Source organism: Balaenoptera borealis, assembly GCF_965194805.1.
Source record: "Balaenoptera borealis genome assembly, chromosome: 5".
Taxonomy (NCBI): Eukaryota; Metazoa; Chordata; class Mammalia; order Artiodactyla; family Balaenopteridae; genus Balaenoptera; species Balaenoptera borealis.
In genome coordinates this window covers 23272562-23290333 of record NC_138862.1, presented here as the reverse complement: position 1 = coordinate 23290333, position 17772 = coordinate 23272562, and the positions used below count along the sequence as shown (strand labels likewise).

The 17772-nt window shown below is 31.6% G+C and overlaps 1 protein-coding gene across 1 annotated transcript in view; it reads left to right on the top strand.

The window, feature by feature from the left end:
- The window catches only part of NCAM2 (neural cell adhesion molecule 2), a 494475-nt gene extending 478530 nt beyond the window's left edge, over nt 1-15945 (top strand). The window contains exons 17-18 of the mRNA XM_082391901.1: nt 4751-4870; nt 6880-15945. Of these exons, the coding sequence (XP_082248027.1) occupies nt 4751-4870; nt 6880-6991 (232 nt within the window). The 3' untranslated portion in view covers nt 6992-15945. The remainder of the gene's footprint in view (nt 1-4750; nt 4871-6879) is intronic.
- Nucleotides 15946-17772: the final 1827 nt, after the last annotated feature.

The following is a 17772-nucleotide window of genomic DNA, read 5'->3' as shown; positions in this document are numbered from 1 at the left end:
CATCCTGTTCCACTTAAAGGGGAAAAAAAATGAGAAAAAATTATGAAGTTCACAGTCCGGGGGCACAGACTCACTAAAAGACAGAGACCGAATCATGGGACTCTGGAATGCATCCTCTTTACACCAAAATTTACCACCACATTACTAAAGGTCTATATTTAGCAGTTCCTTCTAGCCAGTACATCATGTCCCACTATCAAGAAAAAATTACAAGGCACACTGAAGGCAAAAATCAGTCTGAAGATGCGGAGCAAGCATCAGAACCAGATTCGATAAGTCAGGAATGTTGGAATCATCAGACGAAGAATTTTTTTTTATGGTAAGAACTCTGATGGATAAAGTAGATGGAATAAGGGATGGGAAATGTAAGCAGAGGTGGAAATTCTAAGAAAGAATCTAAAAGAAATGCTAGAGATCAAAAACACCATAACAGAAATGAAAAATCGCTTTGATCAGCTTATTAGCAAGACTAGACATGGCTGTGGAAAGAATCTTGAGAAGATCTTAACAGCAAATGTCAAAACTAAAAAGCAAACAAAAAAAAAAGACTGAAAAAAAAAGAAAACAGAATATCTAATACTGTAGGACAACTACAAAAGGCTAAACATATGCACAAAAGGAATACCAGAAGAACAAAGAAAGAAGACACCAAGAAGGATAAAAATCAAAATAAAACACAAAAAACTACACCTAAGCATATAATTTTCAAACTACAGAAATTCAAAAATAAAGAAAAAATCATGAAAAAAGCTAGAGAAGCAAAGGTAAGAATTACATCTGCCTTCACACACCACACAAACATACACCTCCCCTCACACATACACACACTGATTTTTATATGTACATATGTAGATACGTATGTGTGTGTGTGCAATTTTTCTCACATAACAATGCAGCTTCAAAATGTCCCATTTCAGTACATGAATTTCTGACTCTTTTTTAAAATAAATAAGTAGTATTCCATAGTATTATATATCATAGTGTATTTATCCACTTCTCTATTGTTAAAATTTAGATAAGACTTCCAATATCTTTATAATATTAAATAAAGTATATTATGCTGTTTTGAACTTCGTTTTTACATCAATCCTGTTGTAAATATACATGAAGCTCCTACATATGGAATGGAAGATCAAAACTGAAAAATACTGGCAAATTGCCCACAAAAGCCAGTACCAATTCACCTTGCAAATAATCATAGAATATATATTTCCCAATTCACATCCCAAATAATCACAGAACATATATTTCCTACAGTGCTTCTCAAACACTGACTATTATCAATTTATTTTTCAATCTAATAAGTGAAAAATATCATTTAAAATTTGCATTTTTCTAATCGGGGTTGAGTCTGAGCTTATTTGTTTTATGATTTTCTTTTGGTCACTTTATTCTTGGAATTTCCTGTTCATATTCTTTACACATTTTCATAGAGTTGTTTGACTTTTCTTTCACTTGTTGATTATATAATGTGACCCTTAATCATTTGATGTTGTATTTGTTGCAAATATTTTCCCCAATCTATCCCAAAGTTTGGATTATGCTAGTGATGCCATTATTTATATGAACTTTACATTTTCATTTAAGAATTGATCAACTGTATAAAATATTCTTTCTCAGTTTGCATCAAGATATTTTCATTTTGCTCTTATTTAATTTGTTCAAGTTGCAAGTTTTAGTAGTATATTTCCTAACATAAATGCTCCTTGCCCTCCTAGGATGGTGAGGACAGTTAACAATGATTGAGTACTGCATGCATGTCAGGCACTATTCTAAGGACACAGCAGAAATTAGTTTGGTATCTTTATCTTCTCTGTTTTACTAACCAAGCCAGAAATGTTTATGCAGTGAGTTGCGAGAACCAGCCAGGTTGGTCCTAGGACACATCCTCTTAACTGCTCTGCTACACTTGTCATCATTTTCTGCTTAATAATCAGTTCTAGAAATCTGGCCAGAATTTCTATGTTTACCAGTTTATAAATTGTAAAATTTTCTATAAATTCTGACATATATTTTATGCCAATTTAAACAAAATATTGCTTTGTCACTCTTTATAATTCCATATTGGTAATTATTCTGATATTACTAGAAGAATAATTAAATGTAATTTATACAGAATAGGAATTAGACTCATGTAGGTTATATGTGTGCTTCAGATAGTATTTATTGTAATAAGAAAGGTTGGAAACAACCTAAATGTTTGTCAGTTAGAGACTGTTCAAATACTTCGTGGTGAATATATACAATGGGAAAGTATGCACCATGAAAAAGATTGAGGCAGCTCTAAATGCTCTTTTATGGCTTCCAGCTAATACCTAGTGTAAATTGAAAAGGTAAAATTACACACAGTTAGTATGCTATCCTTTGTTTAAAAATAATTCACTTTCACACATATATGCTGGCATATGCCTACAGTATCTCTTGGAAACAAGGCAAAAATATGCAACAGTAATTGTCTCTCTGATAGATAACTAAATATCCTACAGACAGTGGAAGGGAGAGTCACTTTTCCCTCTCTACCCTTTTGTATTAGTCTTTACTGTATGCTAACAAGCTAAAAATCAAAAAGATTATTAAAACCAAAAATAAAGATTTTAGGACAACTCACCATTTTCTCATGTTACTCCTTCATTTCTTTTCAATAATGTTTATTTTATCCTTTCTAGTTTAAAGTTCTTTGCTTATCCGTTTATTTTTGGTAAGAAAGTATACAATTAAAATCAAAATTCACTATCTTTTCTATCTTTTCTTTGCATTCTGTTTCATTTCTTCACAGATCTGTACCCGTTATTAAAATAATTAAAAATAAAATCTGTTTTTTGAGTCACTTTTCTGCTCAGAATCATCAATAGCCATGCTTTTCAAACTATCATCCTCTATGTCATCAAGAGCATTGGTATCATGAAGAATTTTTTAAAAGAATCAATTGAAGAATAACAACAATAGCAAACAACCAAGAAAAAACAAAAACAAAAACAAAAAACTAAAATCTAATGATGAAGTGCTTCTTCATCATCTCTACTATTATATAGCTCTTGCTTCCTTGGAGCCCCAAAACAGAGGATGTTGTTAAACATGTTTGAACCACCAGCTCCAACAGACATTTGAATTTTAAAGATGTAAAAAGAGTTCTTCACTGTTGACTTCTAGATTTTCTTCAAAATTTTGTGTGTTTATGTGAGGTACCTACATACTCAAACAAAAGCAACATCACACCTGCCACTTGATCAAAGTGTTTTATTAGCCTTAATATTTTTCTTTTCAGGTCTCAACATTTGTGAGGTCTGTTAAATATTTGAGCCATTGTTGGGTTTTTGTTGTTTGCATTCTTTTAAATGTAATCCTAGTTTACTTGATTTTAAAGAACTAATTTCATCATCATATGATTACGAAACCACTACAGTATCAAATAGGATACACTCACTGCCCTAATATGACCAGTGCTTCACCATTACGTCCTGCCTTCACTCCCTCATCCTGAACCCCTGACAACCACTGATCTTTTTACTGTCTCTATAGTTTTGTTTTGTTTTGTTTTTTTTCCAGAATGTCATTTAGTTGGAATTACACAGTATGTAACCTTTTCAGACTGGCTTATTTACCTAGCAATATGCATTTAAAGTTCTTCTATGTCTTTCTTTGGCTTGAGAGTTCACTTCTCTTTACTGCTGAGTAATATTCAACTGTATGGATGTACCACAGTTTGTTTATCCATTTACCTGTCGAAAGACATCTCAGTTTGTTCCAATTTTTGGCAATTATGAATAGAACTTCTGTACAGATTCATGCACAGATTTCTTTTGTGGACATAAGTTTTCAGCTCATTTGGGTAAACACATAGGGCACAATTGTGGGATTGTATGGTAAGACTATATTCCTGGGTAGTTGAAAACACCCATTCCTTCCAAATTTTTTTTCATGTGCCATATTTGTAATCTGTATGATGAGTACATCATTCTCAACCCTTATATCTCACTTCATTCTTTATCATCAGCAAATGGCTTCCTTGTTTTTCTTTCTTTTGTTTATTTTTTGTGCTACAAAACCTTGCAGTAAAATTTCTACTCACAATTATGATAAATCACACTTAATTTCAGATTTTAGACATCTAACAAAATGACATGGATAAGAAATTATAAGTGAAAATAATCATGCATATATGTTACAATATTGTTCTTTTTAAACTATTTTCTTGAAAACATAAATATATGAAATATGTCAATGGTTACATTATAGTTAAAATCATATAAATTCAGAGACATTTGAAACTAAACGTATCTTATATATAAATTTTATCTTCCAGATTTTGATATAGAAGCAATGTTATTTTTCAAATACAACATGTTTTTATTTAATGTTATTTTTAAAATAAAAATATATATTTTAATGTGTATGGCTAATTAGGGGGAAGAAGCTACTTCATGTCATAACTTTTATTTAATGAAATAATTTTCATTTATTTTCCAAAAGAAACTGCATAATCAAATTGAAAATTTGAACTACTTTTGTGAAATATTTTGATGAGGAAAATAATTCTAGACAAAATGGAATTTCTTCTTTCTATTTTTTCTGAACAATATATGGCTAGATGAATTTAAATGGAAAAAAATTCTTAGTGGTATTCTTATTCTGACCAAGCTGGATCAGAATCCAGGGGTGGCGGGATTTTGTGGAGATTTTAACCATGTTCCATAATGCATCCTTTTTTACATTTCATAGGTAAGATTTTTTTTTTTCTTTATTTTTCTAGGAAAGATGGATCAAAAGAACCAATAGTGGAGATGAGAACAGAGGATGAAAGAATTACTAATCATGAAGATGGGAGCCCAGTAAATGAGCCAAATGAAACCACACCACTAACAGAACCTGAGTATGTAGCTTGAAATGCTTAATTATTCTTGGATAAGTATTTGTAAAGTGATGAACACATTATAATTATTTCTAGCACATATTGACAAATAACATCATTTTAAAAACAATGGTGTTTCTTCTTCAATGAAAGTACATGTGAATATCTAAAATCCATTTTCTATTGAGATATTTCACATGAAGATTTTGTACCATCAGAGAAAAATCTCCTGTTCACAAATATATTCAGAAGTTTATGCAAAAATATCAAAATAATGCAAGCATGTCAAAAAGTTGGATTTTCCTACACTAATCTTATTGTTTAAAAAAGTGATACTTGCAAAATGTGATTGATTTTTACTGAAATAAAAATGTGTCAGAAAATTAGCTATTGCTCTGAATATGACAGTCTAAAATAGAAATAGTGTGAAATAAACACATCTATACACTTCCCTTCGGAAATCAGAAGTTTTTTCAATGAAGCAAAATATTACACAACAAAACAAATTCCTATCTATTAATTAACACTGACTATGATATAATGGTGTGTATGAAGATTAGTTAAGAAAATGCCCTTACATAGAACGGGCCATAGTTTGAAACCAAACCAAACCAAAACAAGATGATTTAATAACTACTCTGGTTCTCAATTAAAGAAAAGAAATACTCAACGTAAAAATAATAGCATTAACAGTAATCTTTAAAAATACAATTTAACATAAATATAAATAGTGAATAAATATATATGCAAAAGTACACCATCCAAGAATTAGTTGACAACACTGGTTAATGACAAATTTAATACATAGTTTTGTGAGTAAGAGATATATTAAGCATTATGCTAACCTCCCATTCAAGCTCTAAATTTCTGTATATTTTGCTGCTAGAAATAACCCATTGTTTTTATAATCCTTTATTATCAATGTTTTCAGTATTTAGGAATGGGAGAAAAGAACTCTGAATGCACTATTTATAATAAACATAAAAGAGAGCCTGCCCTAGTAGGTACAAAGTAGATGCTACTTCACTCCAGCAATGAAATAATTTACTTTCAATTGGTTAGTTTTCGCATAATAGCTTTGACTTTCAAAAGACATGGCTTTCTCTTCTCATTCAGAAACATAAAAGAAATTACAAATAAATCCCAGAGGAACTAGCATAGTAGCATTCACTACTCCATAAAATGGTGAGGCTGAAGTCACGGAGGTGAATTAGAATTCTATTTGTTACTTAATTTTTTTGATGTGAAAAAATTATTTTATCAAAGGAGGAAATACTGCCTTCAAAACCATATGCACAAGATGTAATAATAAAGCATTGAGTTTAGGCTGGTAGAAAAAACTCTAAATCTTGATTTATTGTTATCATAGTATGATTTGTAAAGCTGTCTTAATATTAAGAAACAAAGGTTGTTATTGCTTCATAGGTTATAATTGGAAACTCAAAAAAGTGCTATAAAATTACAAAAGTATCAAGAAAAAATAATAGTGAAAAGAGATCAATTAAAGAAACATATATAATAAATATAAAAAAGTGGAAAAGTCCTGAAATATATCTGTTGGCATTAAGTTCCAAAGAATATTACTAATTCACCCAGCTTTTGAATTTTATGTAACAGATATGGCAGCATCTGTTGGTTGTTTTTACTTGAAAAACTGGAGTACTAGTAAATCAGCTAGTTAACATATAAAATTATTTTGGCTTTTTCATAATCCAAAACACTTCATTATATTTTTAATACTTCAGAGGGTTATTAAACCAAAGCCACCCTATAATGAACAATTTGGTGCATCCAAATCTGCAAATGTATTGTTTCATTCATTATTATTCATTACATCACATTTTTACAGTAGACAATATTGTATTATTATCTTTTAGATTATATTTCTGTCAATTTGATATTTAGCAAATCTGATTTTTTTCATTCTAATAATTGTACTCTATTTCCTTCTACAAAACAATAACTTAAATGTTGAGATACCACTTAAAGTGCCTTAGCCAATTGTTTATTATTTTTCTATTCTCTTCCAGAAAATTGCCTTTAAAAGAAGAAAATGGGAAAGAAGTCCTAAATCCAGAAACTATAGAAATTAAGGTTTCTAATGACGTCATTCAATCAAAAGAAGACGACAGCAAAGCATAACACCAAGATCACAGAGTCTTTAACAATGAATGCTACAAAGAGCATTTAGATTGCAGTGACCCTATGACCAAAACTATTCCATTGACCTTAATTTCTTGGGAAACTTCTAGCTTGGAATAGCTTGTACACATATACATATGATCAAATACTCCTGCCCATGGTCCATTTCCTTTTGTTGTTGTGTTGTTGCTGTTGTTGTTTCTTTTGTTATGAATTTCAATATAGAGACCTGACCGGCACCAACTCTTGGGTATCAATTTGATTCTATGATTGAAGTACTGCAATTTATTATATGGATAAAGTGCTCTATTTCTTAAGAACTATATTTCATAACACAACCTCTCCACAAGTAGGGGTTTAAGGAAAAACAAACAAAACAAAATCTTTGTGAGTTAAATGTATAAGAAAGCCCTGCATGTTTTTTAATCCAATCTTGGGCAAATAGATTATTAAAGTGGATTTCAGTTTAAGATGAAAATACTTAATAAAGGTTACACTTTTCATCCAGAGAATTTCAGGGAACTTAGGCTTGAAGGAGCCAGTTATCTTTAGCAGATGTTAAATATGAGAGAAACTTTGGAAAACTCTTTTTACGTTATAATTACAATGCTACTTCAAAGTTGAATTTTTAATAGACTGAAGTGCCAGATCAAAATCATTACCCATTTAAATGAATATTAGTTGTGTGTAAAATTAGATTAGAAAGAGTCCATAAATCTCTATCTCTTATATATGCCATATTCACTCACAATGGATTACACACAAAGGAAATGTATTGCAAGTGAAAATAATATTGATTTCTGCCCTCAGCTTCAAATAAAGTAAATTGAAATGGGAACAATATCAATGTTGTCTTGATATACTTATAAATATGTGATTACCTTTTACTTTTTAAAATAATTTTATCAAAAATGAGTCTTTAGTGTTCAAATACTTCGAATCATATCCTCAGATACATTTTTGCCCATTGTTTTAGATAATCTTTGTTTAAAACTTCATGTTCCCAGTGTTATAGGTCAATCCTTATATGTAACTGGCTAATGGGAATTAAAATCCTTAGTGGTTAAATTATGGGGAAATTGACATTTAGACATTGCCATAAAAGTGTCAATGATGAACAATTGAATTGCCACTATCTGTTTTTATTCTGGATGTTGTAGCTAGAAGTCATTTTAAGATTTTGATAAACAACTTGGGTTGAAGAAATTCCTTAACTATTCAACACAAACTTTCTAATGTCACTTATTAGTAATATATACCAGAATAAAATATTTATTAACTTCCAAGCTATGCAAGCTCCCAGAGGTAAAAGGCTGAAACATGATTTTCACTTATATGTAAGGTAAAAAAAAAATGTATTTATGATTATAAATATACATACCAATTGGGAGCAGGTTTTAGATTATTTCTTACCCTAGAGAGCCAAAGGTTTCTTTAGGCCCCATCACATTCATAACTTCTTGTTTCAGGTGGTATCATAGCTCAAACTTGCACTGGTTATGGAATGCAGACCGGTAGAACCCTGGAGGAAAGTCTCAGTGCAGAGTGACCTGCTTTAGGGTATTTCTCTATGGAGATTATTTGACAAATATTAAATGTAATATTAATGTCACTCATGAACACTTTTATTTACAAAGTACTTGAAACTGTCAACCAAGGAGAGACGACTAATTCTCCAAAACTATGGTTATCAGAGGACAGAACCTGCCCATCTGCATGTTCAGACACTAAATCTCTACAGTGTCCTTGCCATAATTTACAGGGTTATATGATGTAGGAATCTCTCCTTGCTATATTTTCAGGAATATTCTGAAGAAAAAAATTCCTGTGCCTACCTAGGAATTTGAGTAGTAATTATCCAACTGGTCTTTTGATGGATTTGACTGTTGCTGTTTAAGTTATGTTTGCCCGATAATCTGTTTGCTTTATTTTACTGTTTTATCCCTTTTGCATGAATGTGCTAAAACTAATCAAAATACTTGAATTGGTTTGTGCAGAGTAACCAAGCTTAGCAAAGTGTCCGTGAAGCAGTAGGCATGGATACTAATTTTTCCTGGATAGGACTATGAGGTTTTAAAGTAATTATGGTGAAAGAATTAGGAAAACTGAGAAAGCAATTTAGCATGTTTACTATTGTTATATCCACGCTATACTTCAAGAGCAGAGAAATCATAATAAAAAACAAAGATTGTTTTTCCCTCAGTTTGAAAGTCCTGTTTCTCGCATGTCTTTGGGCTTTCTATGTAAAGCAGTTTAATTAAATATTATATATATATATATATATATATATATATATATATATATATATATATATATATATATATATATATATATATATATACACACATATATATACATACGTATGCTGTTAAATTTCTTGCCACTAATGTGGAGTAATGATCTGAAGTTAACAGATAATCTGGAACTAACTGTAAACAGACTGTTTCAAGTGCACTGTTTCAATTGTCTGAGTGGTCCTTACCTCTTGTCCTTGAACTCTATGCCCTGCAAGAGCAAGGCAATACTGTGATAAACATTTTTTTTTTTCTTTTTACATTTCAATGGAATGCTCCAAATGACTCTACTTATAAAAGTTTCCAAATAAGAGCTGGCTTGTAGTAAATTGTAAAATATGAGTAGAACTGAAATGATCTGTTTCTTATTTTTCATTCTTATTCTAGACTAAACATATCCATACAACTGTATAAATGTTATTTTTACTGTCTAAGAGTACACTTAAACATTAGTATAAAATGTCAAAATATTGAACTGAATATAAGTAGTGTTAAATAATCAGAACCCTATGCTACTTTAAACAAAGAAGCAAAGATATCACTGAAAATATTGGTATTTCTTGATAGGTTATGTGCAATTAGGCAATGACAATCTATATCCAATAACATATAAGAGGGAACAATAATATCAGCATTTTAGCAGTATTTTGTTTATAAAACTGGCACAAATTTATGTATCAACATATTTTACAATGATCTGCAAAGAAATGTAAGAATTTTGATTTATTATTTTCATGGGTTGATTTATGGCCATTCTATTGATACTAATGTCTAACATTAATGTAATGTTTCTCGAGTTTTACTTCATTTTTTACTATTAATACCTATGAAAACATTTTTTCAAAGACTATTTGATCCAGCAAAGTTTACATGAAACTTGGTCTTTGAATTAAACATTTATATAAACAGAAAGTTTTTATTAATCAAATTATTTGAGTGCCAACAATTAATTGGAACTTTATACTCACACCTTAAGTTTATGCTTCTTATTTTAAATATTTAAGATGTATTTGTGCCTTTGGATTAGCATGACATTCTGCTTTATTAAAAGAAAAAAACCTGCAATCTTTCTTGATATATTTCGCTTATATCTATGACACTTGTATGTTACTCTCTTATTTACATTTAGTGAATAAGCTCAGTTCAGACTACTTCACCTTCAATACAAAATCTCAATGAAACAAATTATACTGTGTAACTTATTTCCACTCATGGCAAAGCAATTATTTTAATGCACACACAAAATATACTTAATTTGTTCTTGTTGTTCTAGACAATAAATACATTCTAGATACTGTTGAAATTGAATTTTACTAGTTTTAAGACAAAGACAACAGACACTTTTTAAAATAGGGTAAATTATTGTGGTGTCACTTGAGTCTGCATTATTCCTGTTATATATCTGATTGGGGATCATAAATCATCCTTCACTGTTGATGATAAAACACACTGATGAAAATATCTACAGCTGAAGCGATAGGAAGAATAATCTCCATTTCTTAATTTTAGGAAATATTGGAATAGCATATTACAATTACTTATTAAATTTGCAATATTCTTTATCACAGAGAATAATGTAAATGCTCAACTTCAATCCCTCCAAGTGCTTATTCAACAGACTTTACGAGTAGATGAAAATACATTTTTTAAATGAGATGGTTTGCATTACTTATCTTTAGAGAGAAAAGATTTGCATCTTCTTATTAACCCTTTGAAGCATTATTGCATTGTCTTTCACACTGAAATCACATATGGATGTGTTAGCATATGCCAAAATTCAACTGTGGAAGGTCACGGAAATGAAGTGCTTCAATCCTAAAATGAAAATCTCTCAAAAAAGTCTTCTACTCACAGGCTTAATAATGTTCTGAGATGAAATGATTACATGTGTAACTGAGCCTAGATGTAGTAGTTGCTGAACAAATATAATTTACTTCCAAGTCCCTCTTCTCCTTTTTTAAAAATTGCATTTTCCCATGTCGATGCAGCTATTTAACAACATTATACAGAGTGCTAATAATTTCTCCTCATAGACTCATATTATATGCAATGCTTAATATTTATTTGATAACATATTTAATATTCTTAGAAAAATAGTTTATTATTCACTATAGGATTTTATCAATACCTTAACTACATTAATCGGTACCACCACTTTAATTTTTTAATAATATTTTCAGAATTTTGATCACATGATGTTCATAATTAATATAAAGATTGCCCAAATTTAATATTACCACTTATTTTAATTGTTTTCCAAAATTAAAATGTATACCTTTTAGCATCTGGTTTTAGCCTTCCTTGGAAAAGAATAAGCAAAGCAATGACTGTTGGAGCATTTCAAATCACAACCAGGCATAGGAGAATAGAGGAGCAAAGAACTGAAAGAATCCAGAAAGGCAAACAGACCTCTGACATTTGGAGTAGGTAAATAGGATCTTAGTATGAGAAGTGTTGGAGCAGGGACAAGGAAAATTGTGTAGATAAAAATTAAGGCCAATTATACTGACCCAAAGGAGAAATCCAGAGGAGAGGGTTAACATAGATAGAACCTATGATTCAATTTTGCAAGTAGGATTTTTTTTTTTTACTGAACAACAAGCATTGTGTAAAATAAATGGTACTGTTAAGAGGAAACATATCTGTTCCAATTCTTAAAGGAATGTTCATGGTTTAGCATTTGCCTCTAAACTCTGTTAGGTATCTGTGAACTTAGAAATAAAGGTTAAAAAAAAAATCTTATTTTTTTGGTATGTGAATTCTATGCTGTGTTCAGTATGCATTAAAACACGCTGCCTTTTATTTTCTTTAACTTATATATGCCATTCAAATTCTATATTCTTGTTAGCTACCACAAAGTTTTCTTATTGTTTCAATAGAGTATGTTCCTATGAAATGCTGTATATATATGTCTAAACTGTAAAAATTATACTGCAAATGTTGAAGTTTTGTATTTATGAGAGACATTGAAAGTATGGCTTAACAGTATATCAAAATTGTCACTCTTTGCCATTTGTATATTAATAGTAAAAATACTTTTACTTTAATAAAGTGTTGCATTTATGTTTATTTTGAATAATATCTCTGCAGTGAGAGAGCTTATGACTTGACAAATATTTTGTATTTAAAAAAAAAAATTGCCAAACCTATCTCTATATATTCAAAAGAAGAGAATGCTTTATGTCATCTTGCCTCACCCTGAGTCACAGTCTTTTGGCTTCTACGCTGTGCCCAGTCAGAGAATTTAATGAATAAACAGTTGGTAAGAGCAGTGGTTCTCAGAACGTGGTCCCCAGATGAGCAGCATCAACACCACCTGGGAACTTGTTAGAAATGGAAGCTTCTGGACCCAACCACGGACCTAGTAAATCAGAATAATCTGGGAGAAGGGCCCAGGGTCTGTCTTTTAATAAGCCTTTCTGATAATTCTGACGTACACAAAAATTTGATACGCACTGGGTTAAAAGACACACTTTTAATGATAAGCCAGTATTCACTTCTAGTTCATGTTGGAATTTTATTTCTCATATAGATTATCTTCTTTTAGGATTTTGTGAGTTAAAAGCGAAGAGAAGTTAATGACATCTCACAAGCTTTTACAAAGTGTTTTCTTTCTTTTTATTTTTATAACCAGTGTAAATTTAACTCATTCTTAAAATGAAAAAAAAAAAAGCTGAATTTTCACAAGGGGGCAATTTTCAATATAAGCTTTACAAATTGCCCAAAGTACATATACATATAGAATAAAAATAACATTAAATAAGCTTTGAAGGGTGAAAAAATGGGGACAGATATATTTTGTGTTTGTTCTCTTAGTATCTTATATTTAATGAAAGAATAGTTATAATAAAATGCAAAATATGTCATGAGAAATAGACCAAAACCAAGTCGCTGATATATGAAGAGAATTGACTAGTTAATCCTGTTAATCTTTTAGAGTTTCTTCTATTTCTTTCTAACCCAAGCCACTGCCTCCATAAATCCTCTTTACTTGTGGTGCAAGTAATGAATGTATGTCTCCTAAGATTCATGTCATACATGGAGTTAGCATGTTAAATTTCTTTTTAAATTTCTTTCTTTTCTGAAAGATTTTTTTCAATACACAATTTAGAATGTTCTCAAAATAAAAATAATATTCTCTATGTGCAGTGTCTTGTATATGTACTTATTCTTGGCATAGATTTGTTCTCCAAAACAAAATGTATACATTTGAGTATTGCAACTTACCTGGATAACTTAAGATGGGAGAGACAACTGTACTACTGTACTAGAATAATATAAAATTTAATCAAAATTTAATTTACTGTGACTTTTTATTAATCCAGCAGGCTATAAAGGCAGATGTTTCTAGTATTAAGGCATGTTAGTGTTTGGAAAAAGATTAACTTGATGATTCAGTTCATATCAACATCTCCTCTTCCATCTCCAATTTTCACATTCCCTACTGGATCAGTTTAATCTTCCTTTCACCTATCATAAGCATGATCAATGTCTGAAACTGACCAGCAAGATTGAAGAAAGAATATATAGAAGAAAAAATGATTACCAAAATCAATCCAAAACATTTGTATACTATCACATCTGGAGATCAAGTCATTACAAATTCTCATGGAAGGGTCGTTTATAAATGGAGAGTTTTAGATAGAAGTTGCAATTTTCTTTATACTTGGAGGTATTGACTGGGAGAAGAAAATAGTCATCTTATTTGTAAGCAAGGACCCAAACTTTGTAAAATACATACTCAAGATCACTCAAGGGGGGTTGCAGAAGCTTCATCATCAAGCTTGATTATGTGAAGCTCCTCTTCCAATTCTAACCAAAACACCCTCTGAAAAGCATAAATGCAACTTTCACTAACTCAGAAACCAAGAAATTCACATTTATACTCACCAGGAAAGAAAAAAAAAAAAAAGATGAAGGAAGAATTGCCCACAAAATTGCAGTGGGAATAGAACTGGGATCATTGAAGTAATAATAAGAAATAGATAAGAACCTAGATATTGGAATTAGAATACACCCAGGCTCACATACCAATTCCTACTACCTATTGCTAGCTCTGAACTTAAACAATTTATATACAAATTTAGAACTTGACTTTCTCATCAATAAAATAATGATTCTAAAGTGAGTAATATTTATCTCCAAGAATCAATGTAAGGATTTATTGAGATAATGTTTATGAAGTTCTTTAAGCAGTGTCTACCACACAAAATGCCAAATAAATGGTAGTTATGATTATCTCTATACCTGCCATATTTCAACACTGTGTTAGGCAGCTATTTCATATCCTTTAGAGACAAACCATAAATAAAGTCAATGGTTTCATAATATATAACTTCATAAATTATTTAATAGGCTAAATTTGAGCCTGAAAAAGTAGAAAGAATGGCTTTCCATTTTATTACTTCTATTTTTGTTTCAGTTATCTATTGCTGAATAACAAATCAAACCCAAATGTAATAGTTTAAAACATCAACAGTGTAATATTTGCCATGACTATGTATGCTACCTTGACTTAGCTTGGCAATTATTTTGTTCCATGCGGTGTAGTGGAGCTCATTTATGTGACTACTGGCTTCTGAGAGGGAATCTTAAAAATGGAAGCTCCAATGTGTACATACTTACCAAGCCTTTTTTCATCACACTTGCGATGTCCAACTGGTTAAATAAAGTCATGTGAATAAACACATCATCAAAGTGTGAGCATAGGAGTTGTAAACAAGAGTATGACTTGTTGAATACTAGCTGTGTTATAGTATGGAACTATCCTCCTTTTGTTTCCTAATGCTTCACGTCTTTTCCACATGCAAAATTCACTCACCCCTTCCCAAGACTTCCAAAACCTTACCTCATCATGTTATCAGGATCAGGTTTAAATTTCAGAATTTATTCAACTAAATGAATTCCACGTTCTGATAAGGTTCCTCAAGCTGTATACATTAAGAGCACCTTGTTAGTGCTGAAGCCTGGACATGAAAAAGACAACTGCTCCCAGAAAACCCTACATAGAGTTGTGAGACAGGGGCAGGAAAATAACAATAGACCAATAGACGCTGCCATTCAAAAATTAAGGAGGGAGGAAATGAGGGCATTTGACAATTTCTTCTCTGTAGAATCTCTGAAGTCCAGCCAGTCAAGAGTTACTACTGACAGTCTCCAACTTACTACTGTTTGACTTAGGATTTTTTGACCTTATGATGGTGCAAAAGCGATAGGCATTCAGTATCTACTGTACTTACAATTGCAAATTTTATCTTTGCCCCGGCTAGCCATATGCAATACAATCCTCTCAGGTGACGCTGGACAGCTGCAGGAACCACAGCTCACACTCGGCCACAGGATCATGAGGGTGCACGACGAATACACTTACAATCATACTGTACCCATACAACTGTTCTGTTTTTCACTTTCAGTATAGTATTCAATAAATTACATAAAATACTCAACACTTTATTATAAAATAGGCTTTGTATTCGATGACTTTGCCCAAGTGTAGGCTCATGTAAATATTCTGAGCGTATTTAAGGTAGGCTAGGCTAAGCTATGATATTTTGTAGGTTAGGTGTATTAAATGCATTTTCAATTTATGATACTTAACGATGGGTTTATTAGGATCTAACCTCATGGTAAGTCCAGGAAGAAATGTAATTCCCCCTTCCTTCACTATAGGGGATTTTCCACAATTTAGATCTGGTTCTACTCCCTGGAAGTGGTTACTAAAATTATTCTTCCCAGTGACTCTTAGGGTGACTTTTGATATCTTTGCTTTTATGTAGAAAATGATGTGTGGTTATGAGTAAATTTTTTGGCCTGCTTCCTGACCAGATGTATTTAGTACCTAGAAATCTATTTTCATTTAAACTAAGCCCATTGACTTCAAGCTGATACAAGTCCTTTAAAAAGAGTGTGAGTTTTGTATGTGTTAAATTGTAATCCACCACATTAGACAAAATTCACACTTTCAAATCTCTCTGAGACATTTCCCTCTCTATATAAGGATACAAAATGGGATGAATTGTAAATTCCCTTAAGAGTCTTAAAAGCTCATTTGTCCAGTTAAGAAACTTTACAAGGCACTTCATTAAATTACTGATACCTTAACAAAGGACACATTTGATTTGATTTTGCATCTCAAGACTATGTTTTACTAGTAATACCCTGACTTTGATGTTTGTCTTTATGTTATGTATTATTTTTTAACATCTTTATTGGAGTATAATTGCTTTACAATGTTGTGTTACTTACTGCTGTATAACAAAATGAATAAGCTATACGTATACATATATTCCCATATCCCCTCCCTCTTGTGTCTCCCTTCCCGCCTTCCCTATCCCACCCCTTTAGGTGGATACAAAGCATTGAGCTGATCTCCCTGTGCTATGCGGCTGCCTCCTACTAGCTATTTTACATTTGGTAGTGTATATATGTCCATGCCACTCTCTCACTTCGTCCCAGCTTACCCTTACCCCTCCCCGTGACCTCAAGTCCATTATCTGCGTCTGCATCTTTATTCCTGTCCTGCCCCTAGGTTCTTAAGAACATTTTTTTTTTTTTTTTTAGATTCCATATATATGTGTTAGCATCCGGTATTTGTTTTTCTCTTTCTGACTTACTTCACTCTGCATGACAGTCTCTAGGTCCATCCACCTCACTACAAATAACTCAATTTCGTTTCTTTTTATGGCTGAGTAATATTCCATTATATATATGTGTCACATCTTCTTATCCATTCATCTGTCGATGGGCACTTAGGTTGATTCCATGTCCTGGCTATTGTAAATAGTGCTGCAATGAACAATGTGGTACATAACTCTTTTTGAATTATGGTTTTCTCAGGGTATATGCCCAGGAGTGGGATAGCCAGGTCGTATATGGTAGTTCTATTTTTAATTTTTTAAAGAACCTCCCTACTGTTCTCCATAGTGGCTGTATCAATTTACATTCTCACCAACAGTGCAAGAGGGTTCCCTTTTCTCCACACCCTCTCTAGCATTTATTATTTGTAGATTTTTTGATGATGGCCATTCTGACCAGTGTGAGGGGATACCTCATTGTAGTTTTGATTTGCATTTCTCTAATAATTAGTGATGTTGAGCATCCTTTCATGTGTTTGTTGGCAATCTGTATATCTTCTTTGGAGAAATGTCTATTTAGGTCTTCTGCCCATTTTTGGATTGGGTTGTTTGTTTTTTTGATATTGAGCTGCATGAGCTGCTTGTATATTTTTGGAGATTAATCCTTTGTCAGTTGCTTCATTTGCAAATATTTTCTCCCATTCTGAGGGTTGTCTTTTTGTCTTGTTTATGGTTTCCTTTGCTGTGCAAAAGCTTTTAAGTTTCATTAGATCCTATTTGTTTATTTTTGTATTTATTTCCATTTCTCTAGGAGGCGAGCCAAAAAGGATCTTGCTGTGATTTATGTCATAGAGAGTCTGCCTATGTTTTCCTCTAAGACGTTTATAGTGTCTGGACTTATATTTAGGTCTTT